This window comes from Lygodium microphyllum, chromosome 25 (assembly GCF_053477565.2).
Source record: "Lygodium microphyllum isolate KBCC chromosome 25, Lygodium_microphyllum_v1.1.10, whole genome shotgun sequence".
NCBI lineage: Eukaryota > Viridiplantae > Streptophyta > Polypodiopsida > Schizaeales > Lygodiaceae > Lygodium > Lygodium microphyllum.
The window spans coordinates 5071688-5089470 of NC_141159.1; the positions used below are offsets into that span (position 1 = coordinate 5071688).

General features: G+C 39.6%; 1 protein-coding gene across 1 annotated transcript in view; it reads right to left on the reverse strand.

Annotated features, from left to right (window-relative positions):
• Positions 1-17358, reverse strand: part of UPF3 (Smg-4/UPF3 family protein) — a 70494-nt gene extending 53136 nt beyond the window's left edge. The window contains exons 1-5 of the mRNA XM_087666707.1: positions 16691-17358; positions 5113-5219; positions 4944-5039; positions 4673-4780; positions 4520-4596 (exon numbers count right to left, since the gene is read on the reverse strand). Of these exons, the coding sequence (XP_087522833.1) occupies positions 4520-4596; positions 4673-4780; positions 4944-5039; positions 5113-5219; positions 16691-17151 (849 nt within the window). The 5' untranslated portion in view covers positions 17152-17358. The remainder of the gene's footprint in view (positions 1-4519; positions 4597-4672; positions 4781-4943; positions 5040-5112; positions 5220-16690) is intronic.
• Positions 17359-17783: the final 425 nt, after the last annotated feature.

The window sequence follows — 17783 nt, forward strand, 5'->3', positions numbered from 1 at the left end:
CGCTAGAAGCAACTAGACATACATATCAATGTAATACGTGAGCAACAACATGTCAAAAACAGCAGCCAATGATGACAAGTGTGACCAAGTCAACCGCAGGTCTAATCAATGCAAAGTCAAAACCAACTTGCCGCATGCATCGCAACTCTCTACAAACGTATTAGATGGCACATCAAAACGTAGGATATATACTTCAGAAACTTAAATGACAATCAGATGAAAAAGCAACACAAGCAAAGCACAAAGTCAACACAGTTGTGTCAATGCAAGTAGAAGGCACACCGATGACAGATCACAAATTAACATGCATAGGTCAACATGGTCTACGCAGCATTCACAAGGTTAACGGGACATGTTAGGTTAAAAGCAATCTAAGGGAAGCAATGTCAACAAGTCTACAACTAGAGACACGAGGACATGCACAAGTCAACCAATTGAAACTTGATCACAACGCAATGAGTCAACACACGGCAACCCTCAGGATCAACACATGATAGGCAGTTACATGACGACAATAGGTTGATGCAAGGCAAAACGCAAACTACAAACGCAAAGGACGTCAATAGTAGCAATAGCACAAGACCTTAGGTGATAAAAACATGCAGAAAAGCACAAAAATTGAGCAAATAATCAAAATCATATGCCTCCAAATGATCAAAGCAGCAGTAGCAAATGGTCATAGGTGCAACTGGAAGTTATGTACAGCAGCCAGTTGATGAAGATTGAAGCTGTTAGAAGTGGTCATATCACAGGTTCACAGGCACCCACGGCCTAATTTATGGGCATTTTCTTTATTCTTTATTTGGTAATTGGCCAACCTATTTTGCGGTAGGACAACTCTTTTATTTTTGTCTATAAAAGGAGGGCCACTATCCATTATCCACCCATTCATGTACTTGCTGATTCTTGGTGTGGAGAGAGGGGGCTTGCAGATCATGTGAGATGGCGCTCAACCATTGTACTCTTGTCATAGTGGATTCCTATTCCTGGTTACATCTTGTGCATTGTCTCTTTCATCATTCTTGGGTCTTTCATTAGTCCACTATGTGTTTTGCTCTTCTAAGATGGTATCAAATGTTTAGGTTGTCTAAAAGATGGTCAAGGTTCTAGCTGCTGACAACATCATTCAGTGCTGCATTTGGTTCAGATTGGACCCGCCCAGCCTGTTATTTACCACTACTGCCTGTCACCATCATCAAGAGAGCCCGCATTTTACCAATTAAGAATTCCCTCATCATCACCCATTTGCTGATTCACTCCTAGACGCTGCAGATCAGGCCACTGTCAATGCCACATCATCACTCCAGCTGCTAAATGCTACATTTTGAGTTTTTCAGCACTTTTCTGCATCAGCCTAATCTGCACTTGCATTTACAACAGGTTGTTTTTTAGTATTCGGCACTTTCTTACATAATCCACTACTCCAACTCGTGGTTACTGCACTCTAGATCTGTCTCCAATGGATGAATGGCTCTGACATGTCCCTCAGCCCACTCCCAAGAGAGTCATTCACTGTTAGACAGCTCTGCCTTTCAGTATCGTTACAATATCTCATTTACATTCAAAAATCAGGACTCGTTCAGTTTCATCAAATTCTACACTTCTCCCATGTTTTTTTCTAAATTATTGTGTTTTGGGCATGTCCGTATATATTGTGTTTTATCAGTGGAAAACTTAGTATGTCTTCACATGATATCAAGGCAGGTGCTCAACTGAATGGTATCCTATGGCTATCCTGAAGGCTTGGTTTGTGCAAGATACAAGAGCACGTAACAAACTTACAACAGTTGAGACACCTTACTCTTGGGAAGCCATTGGGTCTCCTTCATCATTGGAGACCATGAGGCAGCATTCTGCTCTCAATGAGGAGGACAATGTATCCTCTCCCTCATCTTCAACCACCTTAACAGATGATGTGCAGATGATGAACACAAAGTTCTTAGAGTACATGTGTAGTGGATGGCCTGACTACACTCCTTTGTCTTCACTTCACTCACTGTCAAGAGCTACATATCAATCACACCCCGCTAATGAGGCTGGCCACCCCTCCAGTAAGGGAGGATATAGCACACCCAAGACAACTAGTCAACCCTCTTCATCATAGCTAGGCCTAGTGTTAGATCAATATAAACCATTTGATTCATATGAACAAAAATCCTTCCCTATTGATCCTATTGTGCAAGATCTATTTCTAAGACGCCTTGGAGACCATGACCAATATCAATACATTAATGTCCGTGGAGGAGACTCCAGAGGCAAATGTACATCTTTGAGTGCACCCATTACATGACCTTGTGCTTCATTTGAGCATGCTGTGGATGTTGATCAATCAATCATTTAGATTCTATTGCTTTTGCTTTCAATGGCTCAGGAGTATAGATTCAACACTTGCATCATCTACATTATGCTCACTTCCTTCAATGTCAAGTACGATAGGATTAGGATCTTGATTTCTATTCCAAGTTCAGAATCCTTTTTCCCTTCCACAAGTTAGTATCCACCCATGCATGCCACATTGCACTCTAATTTCCCATTCTTGAGAATGCCACCCTCACACATTGAACCTCACACTTGCCTACAAGTGAGCATACCAATCTATCTTGGAATGGCTATATTAGGTATCTGCCTCGCTCCCTCATGACATTCACCCATGGCCGCTCACATGCAAGGATATCCATCCTTTGCTTATGATGCACCTCCACACAATCCATGGGCCACTCAGATGCAAGGATATTTATCCTCTACTTATGGTGCACTCATCCACCCTCTTTAAGACACACTATATGGCAATGATGTCTATGCCTAGTCATCAACCAATATACATATATGGATCCCCATGCACACATCTACAACGTATGGTGGCCACTTTGGGGAAGACCCCCGAGTGTACTCCAATCCCATGACCTACCCACCGTACACATCATTCAACACTAACACTCCTATTGTTACAGTCGAGAATGCTTTTAAGGACAATACTCATTTTAATGGGTTCATGACTTGGTCAAATCATAATGCAACAAATGCCTAAGTCTCAAGGTCTTTGGAACCTGGTAGTTGGTCTAGAGGCTATGTCGCACCGTCAACTTCCTACCCTAACCATATCAGTCAATGCAAGGCTTACAACACTACCGCAAACGTGAAGTTGATGCAAAGGTTACCATCCAAGTTTCACTCTCAACTTCAACATTTTTCTCTCACATTCCATCATTGGAGTCATCTCATTGACTGCTATGTGGCAAAAGATTGAACCCAACGTATAAATCTCAACTACGACTTACAAGAGTTCTCCATGAAGGGGGATGTACACCCACAAACAATACTCCCCTTGGGCAGCCGAGAGGGAGTCCTCCAGCACCTATACCTACTGCTACTGCTCGTTCTGGTACTCACCCGTCTCATTGGCAAACCATTGGCCATCTGGCATATGGACAACCCTCTTGCCCACACCTACCAAGAAAACTGAACGCTTGGGTGATTTATCTTGCACACCACATACACTAGACTTCACTTGACAAGCTTATCTAGCCACTCTTGTCCTAATGCAGCCACAAATAGATCAGTTTCTCCCCCACACCACAATTTTACTTAGTTCAGACCTGCTGATGGCTAGCACCTTCTCAATCCCTTAGGGTACACTAGGCTAGTCTAGCATTGCTCACCTCAGAGGTGACATCGGTGTCTCCCACTCCTCCTTCAGATCACCTCATCCCCAGTCCGGGCAGACAAGACAGGAACCAGCACATGATTTACCAGTTTCAACAAACTTCGCGTTCTGAAGAATCAATCCTTATTTATTTCATGCACATATGACAACTAGATCATTTTCAGGCCCTGGTAATAGAGGAATGGTGGTGCAAAGCAAATTTGAAGGGTCTAATGCATTGTTACGTATCAATACAATTCACATTGGCTTATAAAGACATCGTAGCAGTGGCCTGAATTCTTAATTTTCATATTTCAAGCCAAGTCAATCTTCAATAACATTAGATAGTTCCTATAATATGTTGTATCGATTCTTTTTAAAATACCTCATTTGCATTGCATGAATTTTCAGGCCACATTTGAAGCTGTAGATAAATACAAAGATAACAAACCCAGCAGCTGTTCTGATAAATAGAGACTCCATGAATTTTACTAGTAAATTTGATTGTACTATACATCCTCCCCACTTTAGAAAGCATAACATACTCAAATTGAGATAAGTGTCTTTTGATAATAATGTCATTAGAATCCTAAAATCGGAAATGTCTCCATGTATCTGTCCTCCAATAGATTCAAGCATAAGTGGGCCACCCATGAATTCAATCAATCAGGAAACTGATGCTCCAAGCTTTCTTGTTTAGAAAAAAAAAAACTTACAGAGAGACAACATTAACCATTGTCCAGACACCAAATATTATAAAAAATCTTGGCAGCCTTTCATGGTTGCTTAGAGTGATGTAAAATGGAGGATGGAAACAAGACTGTAAAAGCAAACAACCTCCATGAACAAATTGCAGTAAAAAACACCAGATAATACCTGAGATGCAGGTTTCAATGCCCTCTTTTGTCGCACATATTCCATAAGTGGTGTCACAATAATGGCTTCCTTAGCACCTAGTGTTCATGAAAACAAAACAATTGAGAAACTGCCAAACCACAAATTGCAAGCACAGGTAAAGTCAATGCATACCTAAATTCATGTTCCTCTCGGCTTCTTTCCTTTCAAGTTGCACCTCAGCACTTGGTAAGTTTTCAACTGGTTTGGCCAAAACTTCAAGAAACTCCAAATACTCTGGATCTGCAATGCTAAGAAAAACACATTCAACAGAGATTGCCTACACAATTTCTTTGGAACCTATGCTTTTGCATTGCAGCTGCGGTAACAAGTTTGAATGCAAAAAAGCTTTGAGACAGAGCAACAGCTTATGACAGCAAGCGGCATAGACAGTTGAATCTCTTGCCTTTAAAAATTGAGCCATCGCGTACATCCTTTTTGCAGGATGGCTTTGGAACTCGCTGAAATGGAGCATACTCTACCAATGCTTTATATTGTGAGCCTACCAGAAACATCAGAATACAGTGTTAACACCACCTGCATCATCAGCCCGGTGCATAAAAGCGCACATGTACCTTTCTCATTCACAAAGGTGTGGCCATCAAAAGCATCATGGAACTTGAAAACATCTTCAGGATTCTTAAAATCGATATATGCACGAGCATATTTGCTGCCCTTCAAACTGTTAAGAATAAGTCAAGAATTAGCACAGATGAAACCACACTTCTGTAAAGACATTTCGCTTACTGCAAACAAACTTTGCACCCTTGGATTTCCAAAGAAGATTTCTAACCCACAAACAAATTTCATGCCAAATTCAAGAATGTCAAAACGCATGAAAAAGTAAGCCTAAGACAGTCTTCACTAGCTTTTATCTTCTTTATTTATCTCAAAGTTGGTCCCACTCTCCAGTTATCTTGCCTTGTTTTTTAAGCATCACTCCCTCTCCCCCTCCCCCTCTCTTTGTCTTATCTTTTTTTCGTGATCAAGTGGCTACCCTAGTGGTAAACCACTTATTTTATCAACCGACTGACCTAAGTTCAAATCTCCCTTTCATATTCATATACTAAATGACCATGCAGACGTAGGAATTGAACTTGAGACATTTAGTCACCATGCGTTCAATCTCTCTCTCAATCTCTCTCTCTCTCTCTCTCTCTCTCTCTCTCTCTCTCTCATAATAGGTAATTGTATTAATCGCAAAAAAAATACAAGACTACAAGATGCAAGATGGCCCTAGGCCATTGAGCATAAAGCAAATACAACATACTCAACAATTACACTTCTGACACATTAAAATCTAAGTACAAAGGAGTGGATGGGCTAGAGGGGGCATAAGAAATTGCAACATGCCAAGAAAGCAAATCATGTCTAGGGAGAATATCCGCCAACTCAATCAAGTCAAGCTGCCAATGAAGAAGTCCTTTCTAGCGAACTATATGACTCTACACTCCTCATGAGACATCAAAGATGAATTGCATTCCTCATAGTCCATATGTGCCAACAACCCTAGAAACATAAGAAATGAAAGAGCACTTTCATATTGGCCTACATAGGATCCACAAACTTGGGATGTCCAAAGACCTAGTCTTTTGGAAACATCAATGGTCCAACCACTTGGAACCAAGTGGCCAATAGTAGTGAACAAACCTTCTGCACCACCGACAAGTAAGAAACCAATGGTGGGGGGGTTTTCTACAAATGTCTAACAAAAGAAGCAACAACCATTGAAAATCCTTTGCTTGGAGCCGATTTGGCCTTTTGTAGACATTAATATAACTCTCACTCTCTCTCTCTCTCTCTCTCTCTCTCTCTCTCTCTCTCTCAAATACACACACACAACAACAACAACAAAACAAAAAAAAAAAAGGGTTTGATCTAAAAAATAAAATTTAGACCAACATTGGATCATTTTGCACCAACTTTCATCAATGTACACAATCAAATACACTAGAGATTGATCATTTTGAGGCACCATAACTCGAGGATTTCAGGATTGAGATAGTTCCAAGAGTGGAATCTCCCTTGAAGGCACCCTACTAGATAATCAAGAAGGAGCTCTAGGAGCTTCGAACGCAAGCTAAGGAACTTTTGGAATAGGGACTTGTTCGAGCCACTACTATCCCATTTATGCTCAGTCTTGTTGATTTTAAAAAAAGAAGGATGGGAGCTCACAGTTGTGTATGGATTAAAAGACACTCAATAACCTCACCATCAAAAACAAATTTTCCTTGCCACAGATAGAAAAGTTATAGGATCAACTACTAGGCTCAATAATTTTCAGCAAGCTAGATTTAAGGTTCATTTATTACCAAACTCAAGATTGCTCTAGAAGATATTTCAAAGACGGCACTTCAAACTCCATTTGGACTGTTTAAGTTTGTGGTGCTTCCTTTTTGGCTGTCCAATGCACCACCTTACTTTCCTAGACTCATAGCTTGGATGTTGCACCCTCCTATTTGAAAGTGGGTTATTGTTGTCCTCGATAATATCCAATAAGTCTCGAAAGGAGCATTACAATCAGTTGCGGGGGGTCCAATAGTTGTTGCAAAAGAATCGCTTTTTCCTAATTAACCAAAAGTATGAGTTCTACAAAAGGCTAAGGCAGTCATGGAGTGGCCTTCCCCCAAAGATACATTGGAGACGGCCATGTTCCTGAAATTGACAGTGTTTGACTGCAGGTTTGTGGAGCACTATGCACAAGTGACCTTGCCTCTTATAAACACCAAAACACAAAAGTTTCAATACATGCGGACATGGGAGATGTACCAAGCTTACAACGAGTTGAAGGCTATCTACTCTTCAAAACCTATATTGAGATTGTCGAATCTCAATGAACCTTTAGTGGTGATTTGCAAACGCCCCAAGCAACGTAGTATGCTTGCAACTATAATATTCCCTTATTTAGGAGACTTTAACCATTCATGAAAATAAAAAGAACAATTTGATGATGGGTCAATCTCTCCCCTCCCCTTTCTCTCAAAGAAATGTCATTTTGCTCAACCTAAGCCTCCTTGGAGTGCGCTCGATTACAATCAATGTAAGAGTAAGGAATAGTTCTCTCTCTCACACAAAATCATGTCAAAGTCTGAAATCCTTCTATGAGTTTTCTATACAAAGATATGTGCATTCTAGACTTTCAGTCTACAAATGCGCATTGTACAAACTTTTGATGATCGTGCAATTTCGCGGATTGTAACTATCTATTCTAACAAATCTAGCCCACATTTCAAGGCATTAGTCCTTTCTATGTGCACTGATATGCTTGAGTTTTGGTCAAAGTCATCCAATTGGGTCATGTAGATAAAAGTGTGCACTACCTTTCTTCTAACCCATTGTGTGGGCCCACCATATAACCTGTAACCACTCATCAATGGGTCAATGCTAATGTACTTTTCTAGATATTTAGTATTTACAAGGGAAACAAATTCAATACATGATTAGTCAAACAAATTAATAAAAAGAATATAATTTCTTTGTGACAGCCCTCCAACTTTTATTCAATTAAAACAATGATTATGATTAAGAGCAATATGAAGTTTACAATGCAACCTTGCTTGGAACCTCCTAAGCTTTTCAAAGCTACTGAATGTATACGAAATGTTGGACCTTCAAAAGAAGCTTCCAAAACCTCTTTCTGTAGTTTATCAAATGGCTCAATTTTCCTTTGCCAAAGCCGATCCCATTCCATTTTACATCTCTTTTAAAATAACCATAATGAGATTGGCCTTGCTAAGCAAACAAAGAATCCACCATGAGAATAAGTATACTTAACATATCTCCACACATGCAAACAAGCAATTCAATGTGACCTCTTAGGTGCATTGAAATATTGACTAAACAAAGAAACTAAGTATGTTAAATATGGCCTAGTTTGAATTTACCAAAGAAATTTTCCCACCACTGATAAATAGGTGTGCCTATGGAAGGCCCATCATAGATCAATAGGTGTATCTATGGAAGGGTTGGCAATCAGGATCCTTAGAAAGCCTCACAATAGAATGAAGGAATGACTATGGGGCATATCTAATTGCTGCAATACTAATCTACTAACTAAAGGGTATACTTTTGCTAAGATATGAAAAATAAGTGAGCTGACCAAGACTAGTCATTTCAAATGTTGAACAAAGTTTGGCCTTTATATTTGCTATGGTGGCAAAATCTAAGAGTGTGATCAAAAGATCAACACCATATAGTAAGATAAAGTGTATTTTACATGTAAGTTGGATCATTAGGGGTAGAATGGTAGCCATGAGATCTAAGGAACTCATCCATTCCATGAAACTAGGAACGCGATGCTTGCTTCAATCCATAAAGAGTTTTCCACAAACGAATGGCCTTGTCTTGATGGTCTGGAAGAGAGAAATCGGAAGGCTGCTTCACATAGGCCTCCTCCTCCAAATACCCATGAAGGCAGGCACTTTTGACATCCATCTGATAGATAGGTCGATCGTGATGGGCAGCCAATGCAACCAAAAGATGGAATGATGTCAACCACACTGTAGACACAAAAGTCTCTTCATAATCCATGCCACGCTTTTGTTGAAATCTTGGTACCACAAGGCAAGCCTTATACTTATCCAAAATTTCCATCAGCTTTCAATTTAGTGCAAAATATCCACTTTGCCTCAATGGCCTTCTTGTGGCCTAGATGATCCACTAAAATCTAAGTCAATGCTCTCAAGCCCCTTGTCCATGGTCTCATTGGAAATGCTTTAGAGCCTCCTACCAATTGTTCGGGTTAGACTATGATATGTAATCAATTCTAAAAAAGGACGCAAATGAAACAGTAGGTGCAAGCCTATCAAATCTTTTGGGTCCCTCTGAGATGGAATTGAGTGAAAGGATCCTTGAATCCCATTTGGTCTATTGGTATTAACAAGAGAACAAGTGCCTAGCAGGAGACTTAGGAGTCGAAGACTTTGCGAGTGGGGTCACGAGAGAGAAGCAAACCAAGCTTAGATAACACTATCTTAGGTAATGTAGACTAAGGAATAGGGCTCATAAGTCAATGCAAAGGGCTGCACAATATGCCTCTTGTCAAATATAATATCTCTTCTCGTAGTGATGTGGTTTGTTTTATGATCAAGCAACTGGTAAAATTTTGCTTCAAAAGAGTAGCTTATAAATGTCAAGAGCTCTGGTCGAGACACAAGCTTTTCTATCTTGTCATCGAGAGTATGCATGTTGCATGATTCCAAAGAATCTTAAGGTGAAAAATGGCAGATTGAGTGACAAGGAAGGCCTCAAAGGGGATCTTATGAGAGACCAATACACTTGGGCACTGGTTGAGAATATACACTGAAGTGTTAAAGAGCCTCAATCGACATGTACTCAAGGAGCTCTGCTATGAACAGCTTAGAGCAAATCACATTCACCACAATCCAATTCCTACACTTTATGACTTTGTTTTGAGAAAGAGAGTTGGTGAGCTAACACTGAATGCCTTGCATATGTCAAAACTCAGAAAATTGGCGGGAGACAGAACTCTCCACGACTATCACTTCTCATTGACCCTATACGGACACCCATCTAATTTTGCACAAGGCACACCTATATAGAGAAACATGCAAATGTATTACATTTATTCTCAAGAAACTAGACCCCCACCTATATCTCGAATATTCATCTACAAGTACAAAGAAGTACGACGTACCATTAATGGCTGCTATGCCATATGGATGTCAGCTTATAAAGATTGACATGAAACAACTAAGGGGCCCCTCAACCCCATGTGAGTATTACATGCTTGGACATCCAAATGGACGCTAGTAGCATCATTCACACTGGTCATGAAGTCACTTAGTGGGAATGCACTAAGGGTGGGGTTAGGGCAACTAAGTCCTATTTATAAAACTCACGGCCCTATTGTACACATTCATTGCGTGATCACTACTCTTAGTGCAACCAACCTTCCTTCCTCGTAGAGGGTGGTAATGACCTAATTAATCAACAATTATAGCAAGCATAAATTTCACATAAACTGAAAATGCAAACGTTAGAGATATTGACAATTGCTAGGAAAAGCATTAAAAAGGCCCAAGATCGTGCCATGTTTTATGCTAACCAACATCATAATCCTCGAGAGCTCCAAGAGGGTATGTGGGTTTACCTTCAAGACCAAAGGATTTTGATTTGATGACAACCGACAAGTGGTATAAATTATCATCGAGGGTATGTGGCCTTTCCAAATCACCAAGAAGATAATTAGCATATCCTATAAGCTGGATTTACCATCAAAAATCCAAGTTTACCTTGTGTTCCATGTTAATCGTTTGAAAGAACGATTAGGAAAAGGTGAACTAATTATTCCAATTGAGAAAGTCCCATAACTCAAGGATATTGCTCATTATATTCCCTTGGAACCCAAATTGGTTCTCGACCTTACGACTAAGTGGTCTTATCACAAGTATTTGGTCAAGTGGAAAAACCACCCAAAGGCGGAGGCTACTTGGAAATCAGTACGTTTGTTGAAGAGTCATTTTCCCTACTTTGTCCCTAAGGATATTGCTGAGGACAGTGTTACATCCTTGGACATCTGAACAAGCTCTAGTAGCATTGGTCATAATGGTCATGAAGTGATTTAGTGCGAATGCATTAAGGGCACTTCGGGGCTACGGTAGCTTAGTCCTACTCAAGGGCCTATTGTACACATTCATTGTGTGATCACCACTCTTGCACTCTTGGTCCATTGGCCGACACATCCATATATTGGATGGTATGGGTTGGTGGTATGGGATGTCGATCCGTGGGATATGGTGTGACTCGAAGTGCTACTAGTTCCCAAGCTTAGGAGTGAAGCCGATTTGGCTCTATGGTGAGGAGGTGAGCCTGATGTCTGGTCCCTTATATTTGTGAATGCAACTTTGTCATGTTTCGCATGCAAGTTGGATCCTATGGGGACATTTTAGTGAGACTTATTGAGAATACGGTGTGCGATATTGTTTCCCCAACTGACATGGTCTACAAATGTCGTTAGACTATTTTAGGCGTGGAGGGCCCTCAAACATTTGATGGCATGACAACTTATAAAGAAAATTATATGCAAGGTGTCCCTGAGTAAAAATGTCAAAGACACTCTCATCATTCGTAGGTTCCCTAGCAACAACTAGGGCATGAAGCCTATGGAACTTAGAGCCCTCTGACATTGGCTAGGATAGAAATTGTATTATCAGATAGAGAATCATTAGCTTGTACCTTGCTGCAAACAATCCCTAAACTAGTCTTAACATCAAGTACTTCAAATGTGGTTGTTGTAAAGAAGGTAAAGTTAATGGTCAGATGAAAGATTCACCTTGATCACAATCAAGGTCATAGACTCTCGGACTTGTCTAGTGATTACTGGCGACAAGGCACAGCCTAGTAGCCTCTATATGATGACTCATTTTCTCTACTAGCCGACTGCTAAGGGCTCTAAGTTCCATTGCTTCCAAGCTTTAACGACCACAAGAGAACCCACAAACGATAAGCATCTTTGGCATTTCTACTTTGAACACCTTGGACATGACTATCTTTATGGGTTGTCGCACTGTTTCATGCGGTACTTTACCGTAAGTTCGTTTCGAACCTCTTCTCTTCTCCCTTACCTTAGCCATAATAAAAGGGAAACCCCCCCATCTCACCACACAAACGAGCTTGCATCTTCATCAATCTCCCTCTCTTGAGCTCAACTTTCAAGCCACTATCCTTCTCCCTTTTCCTCTCTATCCCTCTCCCCTCTCACTTTCAAGTTTCATTCATACATATCTACCTTTCCCAAATCCCTCTTCCTCTCCCTCTTCTCCTTCCTCCTCGTTCTTCTCCATGAGGCCTAGGACTCTCCATGATCTATCTTTAAGTTGCACATTTTATATGTGTAGGCTATTTTATATATAGTTTTATATGCGTTTTTCAATGAACGTACGAAACAACATATTTTATTCTTAAATTTTTTATGTACATTCCATACAGTACATATTCACGTACTAAATGTATCGTATTAAACATACGAAACCGCCCCACTTTGAGTTGTAAAGCAGAACCTCAGCTTAAGGTTGGTCCAATCAGCAGCCCACTTACGATTAATGACCAAGCCATTAATTAGCTCTTAATCAAAATTGACATCTAATCAAGAAGCAATTGGTTACTCATTTCGAAAGCTTATTTTGGCTATATATGGGGCTCCTTCTCTCCCATTTGAGCAGACCAAGTTTAGAAATAGACATTTTTCTCTACTTTCTACAAAAATTGCAAGTTTCAGCTACCATGGAATATGAGTTGACAACATGGATGGAGTGTTAAATGACAGCAGCCAACCTTCTCCTCTTGGCATATGCAATCCATTGGGCAACTTTGAACTCCATTTACAGCAAGTTATGCTATTGTTTTTTAGCTAGATATCAAAAAAACGCAATATTACAGCACTACCAATTGAGATCCTTTCTTCTCCTTTGAGATCTCAAGCCCGGTACACTTTCTAAGCACTTCATTACAAAGAGAGTGACGTTCTCACAATTTCATTGCGAGAAATTTCCTCTATTTGTGAAAGAAACGCCATGGATTGATTGGAAACTATACAAGACAGTTGTCTAGGCAACTACTCCATAAAATTGGGTTCAAATATTGGCTGTAATTTTTAGGGTTTAGCAAGCTCAAGTATTCATTCGCATCTTTTAACACTCTACACTTAGTTGGAGGCCAACATGGAAGGTGACAAGGTCATTGAGCACCCATGGATCAATTGTCTGGCAGAAAATCATTGAAATGCAGTCATTCGTAATAACCAATTCCAAGCATACATTAATAATCTAAAGAGATACTGAAAGGGGCACCAAGCTTTGGGGTCAACACATCTCATGTGTGGTGTAGGAGCACTCTAGCTCCAATTGTGTATGGATTTTTCTTGTTAAATTAAGTGTTTGCTAAGTAAGAGGTGGTCTACTACCTTTGAGCTTCCAAAGGCCAATTTCATGGTTTCATTGCCGAGATATCACCATCTTCCGAAGAAGGTGTGTTGTGACATGAAAAGGAAAGGATTCAAGATGAGCCTAGAACTTTTTAAGCCACTTATACAATGGAAATTCTCAAATCTCACTCTTAAAATCAATTCTCTAGAATTTTCATTTAATCATATGAGAGTGGAGGAAATATCCCATTATTGAAGATTAACTTTAGATTGAAATCTAAGGTCACTTAACAAGGACTATGTATATTGTTAAGCTAGTGAAAATATGAAGAGAGTAAATAAAACATAACAAATGTGAGATGTCATCACCAAAATGTCTACACTTGAATAAGTTTAACATTCACTCTAAAATGTATGCAATAAGTTATAAGGATATTAGATAGATGTGTACTTGAATAGTCTAATACGCATGCATGTACGCCTGAATTGAAGCTCCCATAAAAATACACAAAAGCCAATTGAAAACCAAAAAAATTTGATGATGATCCATGTCTAAATCTAAAACATGGGAATATCTCAAAATTAAGTAGGGTCAATCTTGGTTGAAGGATGAAAGAATGCCTCAAAATATGATTAGACCAAATCAAATTTGGGCAGCCAAATTAGAAGCAAGGCTAGAAGATCACGTGGCAAGGAGGGAAGATTAGAAACTTGTGATGTGTCTTGGGTGCATGATAGTGAAAATGGACACATTGATGATGAGGTATGACATGAAACTAGAGGCACAAGATGGAACTCACCCTTTAAAAGATGGAAACGATAACATGGTAAAACACCAAGCATTGTCAAAACTGCTATAGACAATTGCCTTTGCTAATATAGCATAGTCACATGGAACAAGACTCTTTTGAGAACGAGAATGAAGGCACTAAATATATATGGGAATGGAACAAGACTCCTTTTAAGGACGAGAAAGAAGGAGCTAAGTCTATACGGGAATGCCACATCACACTGATATATCAACAAGCTTTGCAACGCAAGATGATACAAGCCCCAAAACATGTAACTATTTTGGTGTAGCATTCTGCAACACTCTCATATGATTATGAAGTATTTAAGCTTAGACGTTTGCCCAAATGCACCCTAAGATAGCTTCATCATGCTATTACATATATGTGGAATAAGAATGGGATCAGTCACACTTGCTTCCAAATTCCTTAAGCCATGGAATGGAGTTCCATGTGACTATGGAATGTAGACATAAAAAGAAAAGCACAACAATCACCAAGTGTGGAATCTCCCAAGATAACAAGCATGAAAGGTAGAGGTGCATTCATTCCACATATGTCAATCCTCTATCAAACCACAGATGCAACAACCATGTGTGATTGTCGAGATATTCCACTCCACCACCACTAAGATCAAAATGTTGGTATTAAGCTTGGACCAACGTATGTACATTTGGGACTTCAAGTGTCAAATACCATAGCTACTATAAATAAACTACTATCACTCCCTTGTGAATCAACACATGCACTTACAAGAGTCAATGACAATTGCTTCACCTAAGCAAAGATAAATGTGTATCATTCCTAAATATAGAATTAACTCTATATGAACTTTATACAAGAAAGTACTATAAAATAGCATGCGTACACACCTTACCATCACTCTATCATAAAGCAATGCATTTAAAAATCAAGATATCTACCTCTATGTAAAGCATAACTAACTCAACACTACACCAAAACATGATATTGAACACATTGTCATAGCAATCTTCACCTCTATATGTTACATATTGCTTTTTCAATCAAACAAGTCCATATCCCATAGTACACAACCCTAACTTGCTAGGACACTCGCACATTCATAACTATTCCACTATACACCATTGGTATAACCAAGCAATCTATGAACCCAACTCACTAATAAACACACATAGTAGTATTATACAAAGCATCCATCTAAAAATCATAGATTTTCTCCTCTCAATGTGTCCCACAAGCTTTGAGACCTCCAGGTCAATCTATCTAGAACTTGGACTTTTGCTCACATAAGAATTTAATGTGATTGCTCCTAACTAACTATCATTTGTTCAAACAACTTTCCAACACAACAATTCAATAGATCAGCACAAACGCACATGTTGTGTGTGTGCATGTGGACATGCCTGCATGCATTGCTAGAGAATAGGATACAACACAAAAAGATAAGACAGTATTCACAACAAGAAAGAAACCCCTCCAAATGAGGGTTAAAAGATTCCTTGTGATGAGATACCTTCAATATATTGAGAGAAATTACCATTATCATGTAAAAAATCCTTCGAAAATGCTAAAAATGAGAGGTAAAGCAGCAAATGGTAAATGAGATAAAAGTTTTAAAAAGGCTTCTACAGATAATAGCATCTAATTTGCCAAGAAAATGAAAACAGCAAGTAAAAACTTCAATTCTAGGAAGAATTTATAAAAGGACAGGATTATAGCCACACAAAAATACTTAAAAGTTTCATGGTATCACCACACAGCCAACCAAGTACTCCCATGTATGTGCTTTAAATACCTGTGTGCTTTAACTCTGAATGAGATGGCTAAACAACAAGCATGCAGTGCAAAGCAGGACTGAAATTTGCTCCAAGGAAAGTCACTACAAGCATTTCACGCTCACATATAAAGGTGCTCACACATCGAACCAAGTTGTAGTGCACCAAAAATCTATACTACCGTCTGTCCTTGTGCCTCGTTTTCCCATGTGCCCAGTAAATGAACATGCTCAGGTTTAAAGCACAAAGAAGACAACTACAAACAAATGCATACTTGCTATGTACCCAAAAGTCTGTCAGAGCACAGAAATTCCATATACGATGTGAACTCTTAATTTATAGTATGCATTATAATGTCACTCTTTGTCATCACTAGACAAGGAGACCATGACCTTAACTCTAATCATGCTGTTTTTATAATCACAAGACAAAAGCTAGACTCAGCAATAGGATGCAGTTAAAGAATAAAGAGAATTAAAAGTAGCTCTATAGCTAGATTCTTATTCTTTCCTGAACCATTTTCCTGTTTGAGTGTCTAAAAAACACCATGAATTGCATAAGTTATCAGACCTACAAGAACCCTAGAGAATAGAAGTTATCTGCGAGTACCATCATAATCAACTCATAATAATTAGCATCTGAACCCAAAAAGAGAATTCTGGAGACCCTACTGACCAAAACTCTGTTTTAGTGAGCAGGAAGCGAGAGTAAGTATAAACCCTACCTGGACTTGCCAGGACAGAACGCGAAGAAGTGATAAAGGCCAGCAAAGCGTGATTCGATCTGCTCAAGGAAGGCACTTTCCGGTAGAGAAGGAGGCAGGTGTCGGATGACTACCTTAGTACGACTGGGAGGCTCTTTCATGGTTGCTAATTTGGACCTTCCTCTGCTTGTCGAAGTTCCTGCTATTCCTATCACGGCTGAAGATAACGATGTCGACGCTAGTGCAACAGCCCCATCCTGTTGTCCTTGCTGATCAATAAGACCTTCCCTGCCGTGCGACCAGATTAAACCCTGCTTTAGTAAAACCTGCTGCTCCGATTGATGATGATCGTCTTGGAAAAAAGGATGATATTGACTATGGTAAAGAGGCTCAGGATGATGCTGTTCCTGCTGCTGAGGAGGAGACGGCTGACGATTGAAATAATGATCCCGTCTTCTAACAATTTCTGCACGGCCGATCATCGTGCAGGGAGATCGAGACCGGGAACAGAGAAAAAAGAAGGCATGTGAGCCATCGATCAGAACGGACGCCGAAGCTTAAGCAATCTCCGCGATAACCATAGGCATGGCGCCTTCCCCTCTTTCTTTCTCTTCTTCGTCTTCTTCTTCGTCTGCTGCTCGAAAAGCTCTTGGCTAATATGCCCTTCGGAAAACGCTTTTTGGTGGCATGTCTCTCGTATAAATAACCTCTAAGGTCCCTATAGATTTTATACCAAATTAACTTCAACCATAAACTTATACTTGTGTTATGTTGACAATGGGCTCATTGAAGTGGTATGTAAGTTGCTTTGAGATACACACAAAAGCTCATATGTCTTGCATCGTACAAAAATGCATGACACTATTGATGTATAATTTCAAGTTATGGATGTAGATTACCTGATTTGGTGATCTTCATGTTCAAGTCTAAAGTATCAAAATTGAAACCACGGTTGCATCATCTCATGATGATATATAAGCAAAGCAAACTTTGTTTTATTTGCAAGACCTTATCATGCATTCTATTAGAATATGCCTCCTTTAAAGACCATTGTGAGGTATTCCATAAGCTCTTCAAATGGTCTCTGATGATTTGAATGGTTCCTTATATGAGG